The following is a 13,455-nucleotide window of genomic DNA, read 5'->3' on the forward strand; positions in this document are numbered from 1 at the left end:
GATAGCATATTTTTCAGTGACTGAACCTATTTTCATGGCTCACTCTTTCCTTGTAAAAAAGTGACATTTTAACTAATTCAAATAATGCCAGTCCTGAATAATACATGATTTTTGCAGTGGCTCCAATAGTTTGATCATAGCTATAGACTACTGCTTCTGTTTTAATTTAGGACAAGATTCTTGGCTTAGTGACAAGAGTAGCTTTAGCGAAATGAATAGCTCTGTCAGATACTGCACTGCTAATAAGATTAAAATCTAGTCCATCTCGATCCTACTGGATCAATTTTTGTTTTGTTTTTATTTAGCAAAATTCTCAAAGCACTTTTGCAGGCTAACTTCTTATGTCAAGTTTGCTTATTCAAAGTACTTCTTTTCTTTCCACTTTACTGATTTACTTCCTTGTGGAAATTTTGAGCCTCAAGTCTCAACCAATGTGTTTAGTCAAAAAGGAGCTCACCAATCATCTATGGTACAATTAATTTAATGCAAAATGAAATACACAGATATTAACAGCAGAGATTGCAACCTTAGATGCTTACATCAGTCTACACTGCTTGTGAACTACAAGTTCAAGCACCAAAAATACTTTCATTCACTTCAGTGCTTCACTCATTCTGAAAGGAATGTTCCCTTAGTGCTGTATCAGGATGTTGTACAACTGATAATTATACGCAAAATACTTGGGCACAAAGCTGTGGCCCTTTTCTTAATACATACAGCTTGATTGTTTTCCTTTGGGTTGCATCTAGATTTCAGTAATAGATTTATTCTTAATGATTCTAAGATGGGAATTGTTACTTTGCATAAATTCAGTGTTTTCTTGCTGTTGGAGGCTTTGTTGTATTTACAAAACAGCTGTCGCTGTCATATTCAGACTTCTTGCTGTTTGTTTCTTTGCTGATTTATTATAAGAAGTAGCTCATCCCTTATGACCATGTATCATTAATTCCATGGGATTTTTTTTGGCTCAGGCTAAAGGGTATTATCCTAAAATGCTAGGAGAGGACAGTCAGCTTTCCAGCCTCTGGGCCGTAGCCCAAACCTGGCACCCACGAGCCGTGCCAGACAGCACAGGGCTGGCCAGGGCCCTGGCCCGACTCTCGGGGTGGCCCACTGGCAGCAGGGGTGGCCTGGCCACCTCCAGAAGCCCCTTCCCCTCACGTTTTGTGGTCTCCTGCCCACCTCGCCACCTCCTTCCTTGCACCACTGGAAGAACAGGTCACACAGGCCCCCCTCTGCCATCGCAGCCCTACGGCAGGCGGTGTCAACCAGGCCGGGCCGTGGGGAACCTGCGTGGCACCGGGCATCGGGAGCTGCAGCCCCGGTCCCCGAGCAGGCCGGGACACCCGAGGCGCCCCGCGGCCGGAACAGCGGGACTGCTGGCGGCAGAAGGGCTTTGCCTCGGGAGGCCTCGCCGTTACTCCGCAGAGGGGCCGTGAGGCCGGTGGGAGCCCCTTCCCCCCGCACTCGCTTCTCCAGAGCTGGGTCGCCGCCGGGTCCCCCGGGGGGGTTCCACCGCGCCTGTGAGCGGAGGTTACGCGCGGGCAGCCCCCTCCCTGACGCCACCCACGGCGGGTGGGCCGAGGGGCCGCGGCTCTCCCTGCGCGCCCGCCGGGCAGGACCCCGGCACCCAGCGGGCCGAAGCTGCCGCGGCCTCCCCCAGGCAGCGCCCGCAGCGGGCAGGCGACCTCCCGGGTGCGCAGCCGCCGGCCGCCCTCACCGCCCACCGCCGGCAGCTCCCCCGCCGCCCGGAGGAGGCGCTCCCCGCGCCGCACGGCGGGCAGGGGCAGGAGCAGGGGCAGGCGGCCGGCAGCGGCCCTCCGACGCCCCGCAGCGCGCTAGGACCCGGCGGGCCCCGCTGGCGTGCGCCGGCTGAGCGGGGAGCGCGGCGCGGCCTGCCCCGGCGCCCCTTCCCTTCCCCGCGGCGGGATGCGCTCGGAGGCGGCGCCGCAGCCGGGCGACCTGGAGAGGTTCGTCAGCGCCGGCAAGGGCCGGGGGCTGCGGGTGCGGCGGCGCTTCGCCGTGGGGGAGCTGCTCTTCAGCTGCCCGGCCTACACCGCCGTGCTGACCGTCAGCGAGCGCGGCGGCCACTGCGACGGCTGCTTCGCCAGGTAGGGCCGGGGGAGGCCCGGGGCGGGCCCGGGGGGCGGCGGCTGGGTGGGCTGCGGCGGGGCCGGCCCCAGGGTGGCTTCTCGCCGGCCGGCCTGCAGCGGCCCGCCCCGAGGCGGTGGCGGCTCGGCCCACCCGCGGCCCGCGGCCGTGGCCGTGTCAGTCAGCGGCGGGCGGGCCCTCCGCGGGGCCGGTGCCGGCAGCGGCGCCCCGCCGGGGGGTTGCCGGGGCGGCGGGGCCGTTCTTCGCACAACTTCCCTCCTCCTCCGCTCGCGTTTCTCCGGCGGTAGCGCCGTGGGGAAACTTTTACCTCAGAACTGGTTTTCCTTGCTCAACAGTTCAGGAGAAAAGGGCGGGGGGGGTGGGGGTGGGATTTGCTCTTTACGTGCTGTGGCCGCCACGTAGGCGTGTAACCTTGCTCGCACGGGAAGCCTTAGTTCGTCTAGTTTAGTAGTAATGTAATATTCACCGATTTTTAACGAAGTTTTGACAAGGGAGAAAGGGTCTGCAGTTGCCTGACTCACGCTTTGCATTTCTATAGTGTGAATGGAAGAGATATGAATAGAATAAACCTCTCCCTCTGTAATGAAATACAGAGAAACTATATGTAGATCTCCGTTTCTCTGTTGAAACCTTGGTCTGCTGGCACATGGCTCTTGCTGGGGCGAGGCAGGGTTGTGACCCTCCTGCGGCCGCAGTGCCACGCTGCGGGCAGGCCCCCGCCGCCCCACGGGGGCTCCAGTTCTCTGGGGGCTCAGTAGCTGCCCCCCTCACCTGAGGGGAGGGAGGTTTGACCAGCTGCAGGTACTCAGTGGTTGTGGTGAACCTCTCGATGTCAGCTGCTGCAGGAAAAAAAAAAAAAAAAAAGGCAGTTCAGGGTTATTGAAAATTAGTTGTGGACATGTCACACCACACCACGTTTTTAAAAGGAGTAGTACTTTCCTAACTTCTGGCAGCTTACTGAAGCAGCTCAAGTGCTTACCTGGTTGTAACTCAGAGGAAATGTGTTTGCCTCAGTAAAGGAAAATGACTGTTTTATGTCTGTTTTTATCAATACCTAAGCACTGCCTGCATATGTAGACTGAGAGGCAGGCTGAAGAACATGATTATTACACTCTAGTAGGTCTTTTAATCTCTTGTCTGTCATCTTAACTCACTTGTGCTTTTCATTTTCATCTGTTTTCTCTTGACCTTCTCCTTTTTCTTTCCTTATTACATTATCTACTTACATGGCTCATGTTATTCCCCCCTCTCTTTGCATATGAGCACTTAATATACTTCCTGGTGAAGTCAGTGAAGTGAGTCCCATCAATCTGAAGAACTGTAGAACCAAGGTGATTTTCGTCCCTTCTTCACACCAGTGGCTTTTCCTAGCCCCTAAGTTTTGTGGTCAGTTTTTTTCCTCTTGTGCCTAACCACAAATTGCCCTGTGCCAAAGAAACTGGCTGGTTTTGTTTATCATGTCCAGAAGATTTCTCTTTGTAGGACCAAGGAATACTTTCCATGCCCCACTGATAGGAAGTAATGTTGTAGGGATAACAGTTATCTCATGGAATAGCTTCTAGAGATTATCTCCAGGAGCATCCTGTTTAAATGCTGCTTGTTCTCGGTGCTGGCTGCCTTCGTGGAGCTCTGGAGGAGCACAGTGGACAAGGAATATACTGAATGCAGTACCATGGCAGTTACAGTTGCGTAATCTGAAACCTATTTCACACCAGGGTGATGAGGTTCCTCTAAGTGGAAAGCTATCTCAGTGATGTAACTTGACCTGCCAGTAGCTCAGAAGTGTGTTTTGTGTCTGTGCCCAGTTGCATTAACGCTGAACTAACACATACTACATTCTGAACTGTGCTTACTTAACTCGCAAAAAGCTTTAGGAGGAAGGTTGTGGGCTCGGCACTACTTTGGGAAGAGAAACTTCGCTAAGTGGTCATAAAGCTGTTGTAGTAAAATGGACAGAATGGAACTGAAACCTTGTATTTGCATCTGATAGTATTGGTTACTTTAAATACACAGCTTTGGTTGGGGTACATGCTGTCAGCAGGCACAGCCATGATGTTGGCCTGACTCACTCAGGTTGCGCCTTCTACCCTGCAAGAATCATCAGAGGAAGTCAAGACTTGCTACACTTTATGGACTCTGAATGCCAGTGACCTCTGAAATGTTGTACACTGTCATATTGTGTGAGGACACTCACCCTTGTTTTACTCCAATTTACCTCAGTTTAAGACAAATTTTTTTGCCACTTATACTGGGAAGGGTGTGTGGACATTGTAAAGTATTCAATACTGCTGAGAGATCCATGTTGCTGTCACGCTAAAATGTCACGTGTTGGGTAACACATGCTCTATTTTTGATGGGATATGCTACAACGCATGCACCTTGAAGCAGAAAAGGACCTTCCTTTTGGCAGTTCCCTGTGCTGGGATATATACAAAAATAAAAAAAGCAAACCACCAGCCTTAGGTCACCTTAGAATACACAGATACCAGCGCAGACGTTAGCAACACAGGAAGAGGCTATGTGGTGACAGGAGATCAAATACTGTATTTAATAATTCACCATGTTTTCTTGGTGTTAGGAGGCGGTTACTCGTGAAACAATGGTCATGCTTTCTGTAACCAGCTTGAGAAGCAATGGGACTGGCAGAGTAGAAGCAAGGGCTTAATAACGGTGAGCAAGTATACAGAGCAATTGGGAAGTTTGGAAAACAAGGAAAAGTTAGCTACCAGTATGCATCACAAAGTGGCAAAAACTGATGCTGTCTGTCAAACAGCAAAGAAGTAACATTTCCAAACCCAGCAGTTTATCAGGACAGCAGAGTGCTTTTGCATAGTCATAGTTGTTAGGAGAAGCTTGCTTCTGAAACTCTTAAATGAAAATAGCATCTGCTTTTGGAAGAGGGGGTTCAAGCTGTAGTTGTGTTCTGAAGAAAATACAGTTTTCATTGTGAAATGCAAAATATTGTATAAAAAGTGATACAGGATACATTTGTATTTCATTCAGATTTATAGAATAGAGTAACTTCTGTTTTCTTTTTAAGGAAAGAAGGATTGTCCAAGTGTGGAAGATGTAAACAGGCCTTTTACTGCAATGTGGAATGTCAGGTATGGTAATGCAATTTGTGAGGATGTGGGGGAAGGAGGGTGGGGGTTATTGAACTCCCATTTTTTTATTTGTGTGGCTCAGATAGTCTAATTGTAGCTATGGTTAGTAGTAGTCCGGTCAGTTTCAGCATCCCACAGATGCTGACCATGGAGTTGTGCATTGGACAATTACAGGATTTGGACATGGTCTGCATGAGTCTTTCAAGATCAGTAGCTCTGGGGCTTGGTACCACTGAGACTTTGATTAGAGCTGCCTGTCAGCCCACTAATTATGTCTGTATTACTTCTTTCTTTAAGCACAAACCAGATAATTTAACGTTACCTCACTAAACTGGTAAGAGTCTGTGTCTAATGGAAAAATCAAATCACTAAATAGCTATTTTAAGGAGCTTTTATTGGGTTATTTTTAGAATCTTTGCAAATATTTTGGGTGGCCATAGCTGACAATAGTCATAACCGTTTGAAACCTGTCATGCCTTCTCCCTAACTGACTCATTTTGGCAGCTTTTATTCTTTTTGTATACTTTGGTTTTTGAAAGCCCCTGAAAATAGAATATAAGCGTACAGTAAAGCAGAGCATTATGAAGACATCCAAAATACTTGCATGCAATTTTAATTCCATTTTTACTTCAAACTAGAAAAAGCACCTTTCAAAAAAGTGATTTTTGCCAGAAGTGGTATCTAGCCTTTGTGGACTGTCAACTTGATATGGAAGAATTACCCAGTTCACCTGTGAAAAACTCAACTGGATTGCCAGCTAAATAATGCAAACTATGTAAGATCTGCCGGGCACAGAGTATGGAACAGTGCTTATGAAAGATTCGAGTCACCAAATGTCTGGCATGCAACTATGTATTAGCTATAAATAATCCAAACCTTCTCTTATGTGGTAGCATGCAGTTGAGTGTGTGGGTTGCATGCAAAGCGTTCTCCATTGTCCTTATCTGGATGTAGATGTTGCGGTTTGTGCCGTTCAGTTCCCAAGCACTTCAGAGATGACTACTGCTTTTATTTCAAGGACGTAACTTCCTCTCCCATTGCGCAAGTTGCAAAGCGAGCCTGGCCTCCCTTAGTTCTCCTTCTGTTGCCTCCCCAGATTCCTGCTTTGTTACAGTGTCTTAGTGAATTGTTGGTGAATCAAATGGTCTTTTTGGTTTTGAAGCACCCAGAGGACTCAAAATGCTTAAAAGAAATAATTTTTTTACAGAATTTGTAATAGTTCACAGAATATTGAAAGACTGACAGCCAACAGTTGCTGGGAGGAAAGAGAACACTTACTGTATGAGCTTCCATAAGGCTCTTGAGAGAAATCTGGGTAAGTTTTAAAGACAGTGTAGGGAAACCCCATGATTTGTTCATGAGAATGCTTATTTGTTAAGACATGTTTCCATATGACATTGTTTCTTAGGAAGCTTTTAACTAGATAAGGGAAGGAAATAATTGAACAAAGCAATTTACTGGCTGTTTAGCACTTTTTATCTGAGATTATGAGTTTCTTCTCTTACTATATAAAATTCACAGTGGTTTATGAAGCAGGTAAGCAAGATTTACTGAAGTAGGGGAAAGCTCAGTGATTTGTGCCGGGAAAAATAGCAAGTAGGTTATTGTGGTGGAAGTAGCAGAACTTATTTCTGCTGATCCATGGTCCTTTGTTTTTACCTTCAGGTTCCTTCTTCAGTTCCTCCCTTAGTGTCCTGACTTCTAGCCTTGACAAAGTTTATACTTTTCTATTTAAGAACAAGGAGTTTTTTTCTTTCTTGGGTGAAGTCTTGTACATGATTTCTTAATTTGATTTTTTTTGTTGTTTTTGGATGATCAGAGTACTCTCTGTAGCAGAGCATATTTCAAGAATAAGAAACTGAACTGCTCAAACTGAGTGTCCTTAACACTGCAGGAGACGATGCTCAGCAAAACTCTGTCTTTCTGATAAGTTAATTGAGTTAAAATATTTTCTACCTGTTGGTGTGTAATAGGATGCTTTAGATATAAAGACCTTTTTTAGATGTGATGCCTAGACAGTGGTATGACAAGCACAGGTACCAGCACTTCACACTTACTGGTGATATGCATATGGCTTTTGACTTCCTAGTTGATGTAACCATCTTCCATGTTTTAGGCCCTTCTGAGTCAGTCTGATGAAACCAAGGAATGTTGCTGAGATTGAATTCTTTGACATTCTTTCAAAGTTACCTTCAAGCATAATATTCTCTAGAAACCGGTCTCCACTGACTGTACGTGCTGCACAGACAATCTGCACTGCATCTTCATCCCTGTCTTGTTCAAAGGCACTTTTCAGCAGTTCAGCAATTCTTTGTCAAAGCCAAAAAGGACATCTGTGCCTTGATACTCAACTTGTAACACCGGAGTGTGCAGTAAATGTGTCCCTTTTGCCTCCATGGATGGGACTACTTCATGCAACACTGATTAAAGGGGAGGGCTGTACTTGAGAACTGTGATGGCATTGTCCATTTGATTTTTGTTTTTTTCAGTTAAATTTTCTCTGTAAATCCATATTTTCTTTGGTCAGTTCAGCTAAGAATTACATGTACCCAACAATCATGGTATGATTTCATGTGTTGCTTAGTACCTTCTTACTCAATATAATTCAGTTTGGCAGCTGTTTATCACATGAAGAATACTGTGTGGGGGTAGAAACCCAAAGTTTTTGAGCTTACTCTTTCCTTACTTAAAGATCTGCTATACCACAGTTCTTTCTAGTGGTGTGGAGAGATGGATCAGGAGACAAGAGAAAGGTGCCAAAGTGTGCAGTAGGAAGCAATTTTTTTTGATATATTTCTCAGAATTACAGATTTTATGACTGCAGGTACCTTCCTCTCTCTGTTTCAGTTGAATTAGGGTTTTTTTTTTCCTCTTTCAAAACAACGTGGTTGTTGAAAGTAAAGTTAGTGATACTGCATGTATTTCCTGCTCTGTTGATCCATATGGTATCCTTGTTTTGAGGATCTTAAAATACTTTCCAAACATTTTATGAATGAAGCCTCACAGCAGCCTTTGGGGCATTTCTGGTTTTGCAAATGGGCTATAGATGCACAAAAATACATCGACTTGCTGAAGTTCCTCAAGTGGTAAAAGAGTGCGTCTCCTGCCATATGGCCAGGTGTTTGATGCACTGACCAAGTCCTTCTTTGCAGTAGAATTCCTTTGCCCTGGTTGCTGGGAAAGGTGGTGTCACACTGTAGTGTGATGGACTGAGCCCAGGCGAAGACAAAGGCTTGCAGTGATATAGTGGCTGATTTGTTTAGGGCGCTCCTTATACGCACCCATACGTGTGCATGCTGGCCCTGGCACAGTTCCCTTAGTGCTAACGTGTCCTTTGCCTGTTTTGGTCTGTTGTTTTTTTTTTTTTAAGATAAGTAACCTTAAGTTTGACCTTTATTAAGCTGTATGTTTGCATAGTCATAGGTTCAGTCTTGAATGTGGGGCACCTGAGAGTGGAAGTTGTCTTCACTGTCTGTCCTTGAATGTTTTGTGGGTTGGTAGGATCTACCCTGGGTTTGCTGTGTCTTTCTTTTCCCAGCCCCTAATCCAGTTCTCCTTTTAAAAGGATTTGTGATTTCCAGCTGATTCATACCATTCTGCACTCCTCGAAGCACAGGCCTGTTGTTACAGCAGTGGCTTTCAGACCCCATCTGCAGCTGTTCGGGTCTCGACTTCTTAAATTATAATAATTTTAGTCAAACAGCAGGAGACCTGTGCTCATTTTTTCTCCTCAGAAATTAGCTGTTGAAACGCTCTGAAGATAAATGTTTTAAGAGGGTTATGTGGTTGCAATCGTGGAACTGGTGAACTTGAACCAGCTACTGGAGCTCCTCTTTCTGTTATTACATGTAGCTATTATTTATCCCAGACAGAGTGGAGATCAGCTAGCCAAAGTGCAGAAAGAGATGTTTTTGTCATGACTTTCCATATCTGAAATATATTTTGAACAAAATATTTATGGGTTTGTCTTAACTTGTCATGTTGAAGAGTGCTGTAGTTTGTATTTCTGGAGTGAGGGAAACATACTTTTATTAGGCCTCAAAATGGAGTTATTGTCCTGCAATTAGCATCAAGCAGATGTGTTTGAAATGGGATCTTGTAGAAATTGCTCACTCCTCTTTGGTGAGCTGCAGAAAAGATATGAAATTCTTGCTGTAATGATCCTGCACAAGAGGAATCTGACACTGCAAGATCCTGCTTAAGATTCCCATGGGGAAGTGTCTGTCCCCCTATCCAAAAACTTTCTCCATGTAATTTTTTTTGATAAATGCCTCCTGTGAACCTTTTGAACATTAACCCATGGAAGTCAAATACTGTCTGTGGCCCAGCATTTGGTAAATGATGGTTGGGAAGGATGGCTGTGAAGATGTGTGAGACTCTTACCTTTGCTGCTTGGTGAAGGACTGTGTGAGAGAACTTTTCCAAATAATACTAGACATCAAAAGTTGCCTCACTGAAATTTGATTACAGAATTGGATGCCATTTGAGCATAATTGGGCCTTAAGCTTTTGAAGAAATGGACTTAACCCCTACACTGGTTTGCCCAGCATTTCTGTCTGGTATTTGTGTGTGTGGTTTTTTATCAAGTGAAATACAAGAGAAATTTTACATCTTATTGAAAAAGTCCATGTGAGGAAGGAGGTGCAAGGGCATTTGTTTGGACTTGAGTCTTACTTTTTTTGAGTATTACATTTTATTTTTTGGTGGTAGTTTGTTGGGCTTTTTTATGCTGAGCTATATGACAGTGTTCTGGGAATTAATCCAGTAGTCCTGGATGGTGGAATTGTTTTGGAGAAATTGGTGGAGAAGACTGTTTCCATGCTTTGATGTGAAAAGCATAAGCTTTAAAGAACTTCCCTTCCAAAAATGTTGTCACTCACTCCTAAAGAAGAGGAAAATACTGTGGATGTAATGAAAATAGGAAGAAAATATCATTAATGTAGCATTAGGGATTCAAGCAGAAGAATGCTACCTGTTATAATTCAAAATACTTAGAGGAAAATGTGGAAAAGAATGCAAAATACGGTCCTGCTGTGATTGCAGGGAAAGCTGCTGTCACAGTGTTTCCATCCCAGGTATTACTCAGTCATCAGTACTCTCTCTTCTTGTGGTGTTTCAGGCTTTTATCTCATTTCACACAATTCAGCCGTATCTTGTCCCTTTAACCTCCCTAGCAGTTCATATAACTCAGTATGATTCTGCCTGGGGAAAGATTTTAATTAACAATGTGTAAAGAATAAAGGGAATAAATGGATTTTTAAAAACACTGCTTTGAGACAGGCACGTGATTTTGCATTTTGATTTTTTGTTTTATCGGGTATTCTCTCCTGTTTATTTAATCAGTATGTATGATGTGGGTCCTACAAAACTTCAGGTTCTGTGCCTTCACTTCTTGTGCACCCAGCAATGATGCTGAAGTTGGTGGGTGTCGTGGGTGTGCAAGAAGAGGTCTCTCTCTATCTCTCTTCTTAGCCTTCAGCTTGTAGATTCCTAAGCAAAGGCTATCAGGAATTTTCCAGAGAAAGGTCTTGGGGTGTACGTAGGAAACAGGTCTCACAAGGGATACATTTTGTAGTGACAGCCATAGAAGAGTTCAGAGTGTAATTTCATGTGGCATGATTACAGTGTAATGTACTTTTTCAATTCTTCTGGTCTGTATTGCCACGTCCTCTTAGAACATTTACACTGGAGCTTATTTCAAGCACCCTGTATGTATGATTTTTTGGAAGCACTGTAGTGAGATATCAAGGACAACGAAGTTGACGTTGCGAGGGGTTGCATACTCTTGCAGCGTTGCGCTGCTTCGAATCCTACCTGAGACTGGAGTGGGTGTTCACATTTCTTTTCCTAATAAAATAAACTCCTAAAGCTGTCCATGCCCAGGCAAATTAAAATGACATTTCAGAGGAAGAATTTGTGGTGTACTAACTCTGAAATTAGTGATCTCAGCTTTTGTTTTGATCTGCAAAACCTGCAAATAAGTGGACCAGCCAAGACAGGAGACGCTAAGGGTCCTGATTCACCTGGCTGTTTGAATTGCCTTGGGTTGTCCTATGTGGCCTCCAGCTGTAGCTCCCGCAAGGAATGCATCGCCCAGTAGATCTGTATCATATCTACTGGTTGTACATAGATGTTTTTAGGTAGCCTAGGTTGTCTCAAATGGCCCTTGCCATCAGTGGTTAGGCAACTGAGGGAAACTGGTTTTCTTCTGTTCCTGCCACTCAATCGCTCTGATGGGCTATGTGATTTTTTTTTTTATTTATTTTGATTTTGTTGTTTTTTATCAAGTGGCCTAACACACTGTCTGTGATACCGGGTGAATCACAGTAAGGGGAATTAAGAACTTCCTGGAGGCTGTGAGAAGTTTTTCAAGTTTTCGCCTTGAATCAATTAAAAATTTGTGGGATTTATTGTGATTTCTTTCCTCTGCTGCTGTTTTCTACTAGTTTAAATTTGGTCTGAGAACAAAACTTGATGCTCCCTATACAGGCAGAACACTATAGGTCTGTTCTAACAGTGCTATAAATGTGCATCTGGGTTAAGATATAAATAACTGTGCATTGCTCGAATATAGAAATAAGAATATTTCCATGTTTGAATAAATAAATAAAATGAAATTTGATGCAGTCTGAGGACAGCCCTTGTCATTGCAGACTGTTAATCTGCGATTCTGTGCTCATCTTTGAAAGATTTTTTGCTTTGGAGGAAATTTGTTGAGTGCCAAAAGCCAGTGGCTTGTGCTGTCATTCCAAGTGTTATTGTATGTTGAGCTAGGAACATACTATAAATTCTTAACTAAAATGCCTTTTTTAGTGTGTTTTCATCACCTAGCCGTGTTCTTACTCTACAACATTTAAGGAAAAAATCTGATAATTCTATTCAGTAGGTCTTGTTTTGACCTTACATACACGGATTCTTGCAGTGATTGTGAATCCATTGACTTCAGAAGCATTACTCCTGATTACACCAGGGTCGTTTCATAATGCGGGGCCAAGGTATTAAATGGAAATGAACCCAATAAAGCCATCAAGCTCAGACCTACTCTGTCCTCATGTGCTTGATCTGAACAATAAGAACTGGTGATTTATAAATCATGTTGTCTGTTTGCTTCTTTGTCATTTAATTCTTTTTTTCCGTTGAATAAATGAAGATGTTCTGACCTTAACTCATCCCTTGTGAGTTTATTTGAAAAAAGCAGGATAGCTGTACCCCTTAAATGTGACTCAAGCTTTTGTTCAGATTTGGTGAGCGTCATCTTATTTTTTTTAAAGGAAACACATTTCACTTGACCTCTAGGATCTGGCAGGACTTGCTGCATCCTCTTTTTTGTCACTTTATCTTCATGGCTGATTTTTTTTTTAATATTTTTCTGCATTTTCAGAAGGAAGACTGGCCAATGCACAAGCTAGAGTGTTCTGCCATGTGCGCTTTTGGGCAGAACTGGAATCCCTCTGAGACCGTGAGGCTGACGGCGAGGATCCTTGCCAAACAGGTGAGCAGGAGGCTAGACTTGGGAGGTATGTTCCTACTCTGGGTGCCAAGGAAGGCAGGAAAATGAAAATTGACCGACAGTAACTGTCCCTGCAAAGCACATATATACTGGCTTCCTGTGTACAGATGAGTGTAATACAGAGCATGAGCAGCTGAATGAGCTGACCATCAGACCACTGCAGCAGTGTCAGGGCCACCATAGTGCAGCTGGAGACTTTTGGGGAAAGATGACAAAAGGCTGTTGAGGTGTTAAGCTGTGTAGCTATAACTTATGGCCAAGGTACTGTTGAACAGAGTCTGGAAAATTTACTGATAGTTTCACAATGTGCAAGGTATTTCAGCCTCCATTCTGGTAGGCTGGAGCTCTTGACTATGTGTGTGGGCTAGCACCAAGGCCATGTTGGTGATGAGGAAGAAGAATGAGACTTGGTATGTGTGGTTAAGTTCTGAGGAATGCTTCTTGTGTTATCTGTCTGCAGGCGTTGATGTCTTTATGAAGCAGTTGCCTGTTGTACTATTTTTCAGCTATGTCTGTGTAGCACTGTGTAGAAGATAACTGCCAGTACATTTGTGAGTCAAAAACAATTCTGAGGTATTCAGGTATAAATGTTTATGATTACTGGAGGTAACTGGTGAAAAACCGAGATTGAGAGAGAAATCTCAGGCCCTTGGTCTTTGGAGAAAAATAATATTATTTGTAAGGAAATACGATTGCGATGTCAACCTCTGTTTCAGTGTTCCCTAACTA

The 13,455-nt window shown here is 44.2% G+C and overlaps 1 protein-coding gene across 5 annotated transcripts in view; it reads left to right on the plus strand.

The window, feature by feature from the left end:
• Positions 1-1,794: 1,794 nt before the first annotated feature.
• The window catches only part of SMYD2 (SET and MYND domain containing 2), a 32,880-nt gene continuing 21,219 nt past the window's right edge, over positions 1,795-13,455 (plus strand). For 4 of the 5 annotated variants that reach the window (XR_005106953.1, XM_037405311.1, XM_037405312.1 and 1 more), the window contains exons 1-3: positions 1,795-2,111; positions 5,153-5,216; positions 12,598-12,708. Coding sequence is in view for 4 of the 5 variants with exons in the window: in XM_037405311.1 (XP_037261208.1) it covers positions 1,930-2,111; positions 5,153-5,216; positions 12,598-12,708 (357 nt within the window). In the remaining variant the exon portion in view is untranslated. Of the gene's footprint in view, positions 2,112-5,152; positions 5,217-6,423; positions 6,532-12,597; positions 12,709-13,455 lie in introns of all 5 variants that reach the window. The other variant, XM_037405314.1, reaches the window with a different exon arrangement.

The sequence above is a fragment of the Falco rusticolus genome, chromosome 12 (assembly GCF_015220075.1).
Source record: "Falco rusticolus isolate bFalRus1 chromosome 12, bFalRus1.pri, whole genome shotgun sequence".
Classification (NCBI taxonomy): Eukaryota; Metazoa; Chordata; class Aves; order Falconiformes; family Falconidae; genus Falco; species Falco rusticolus.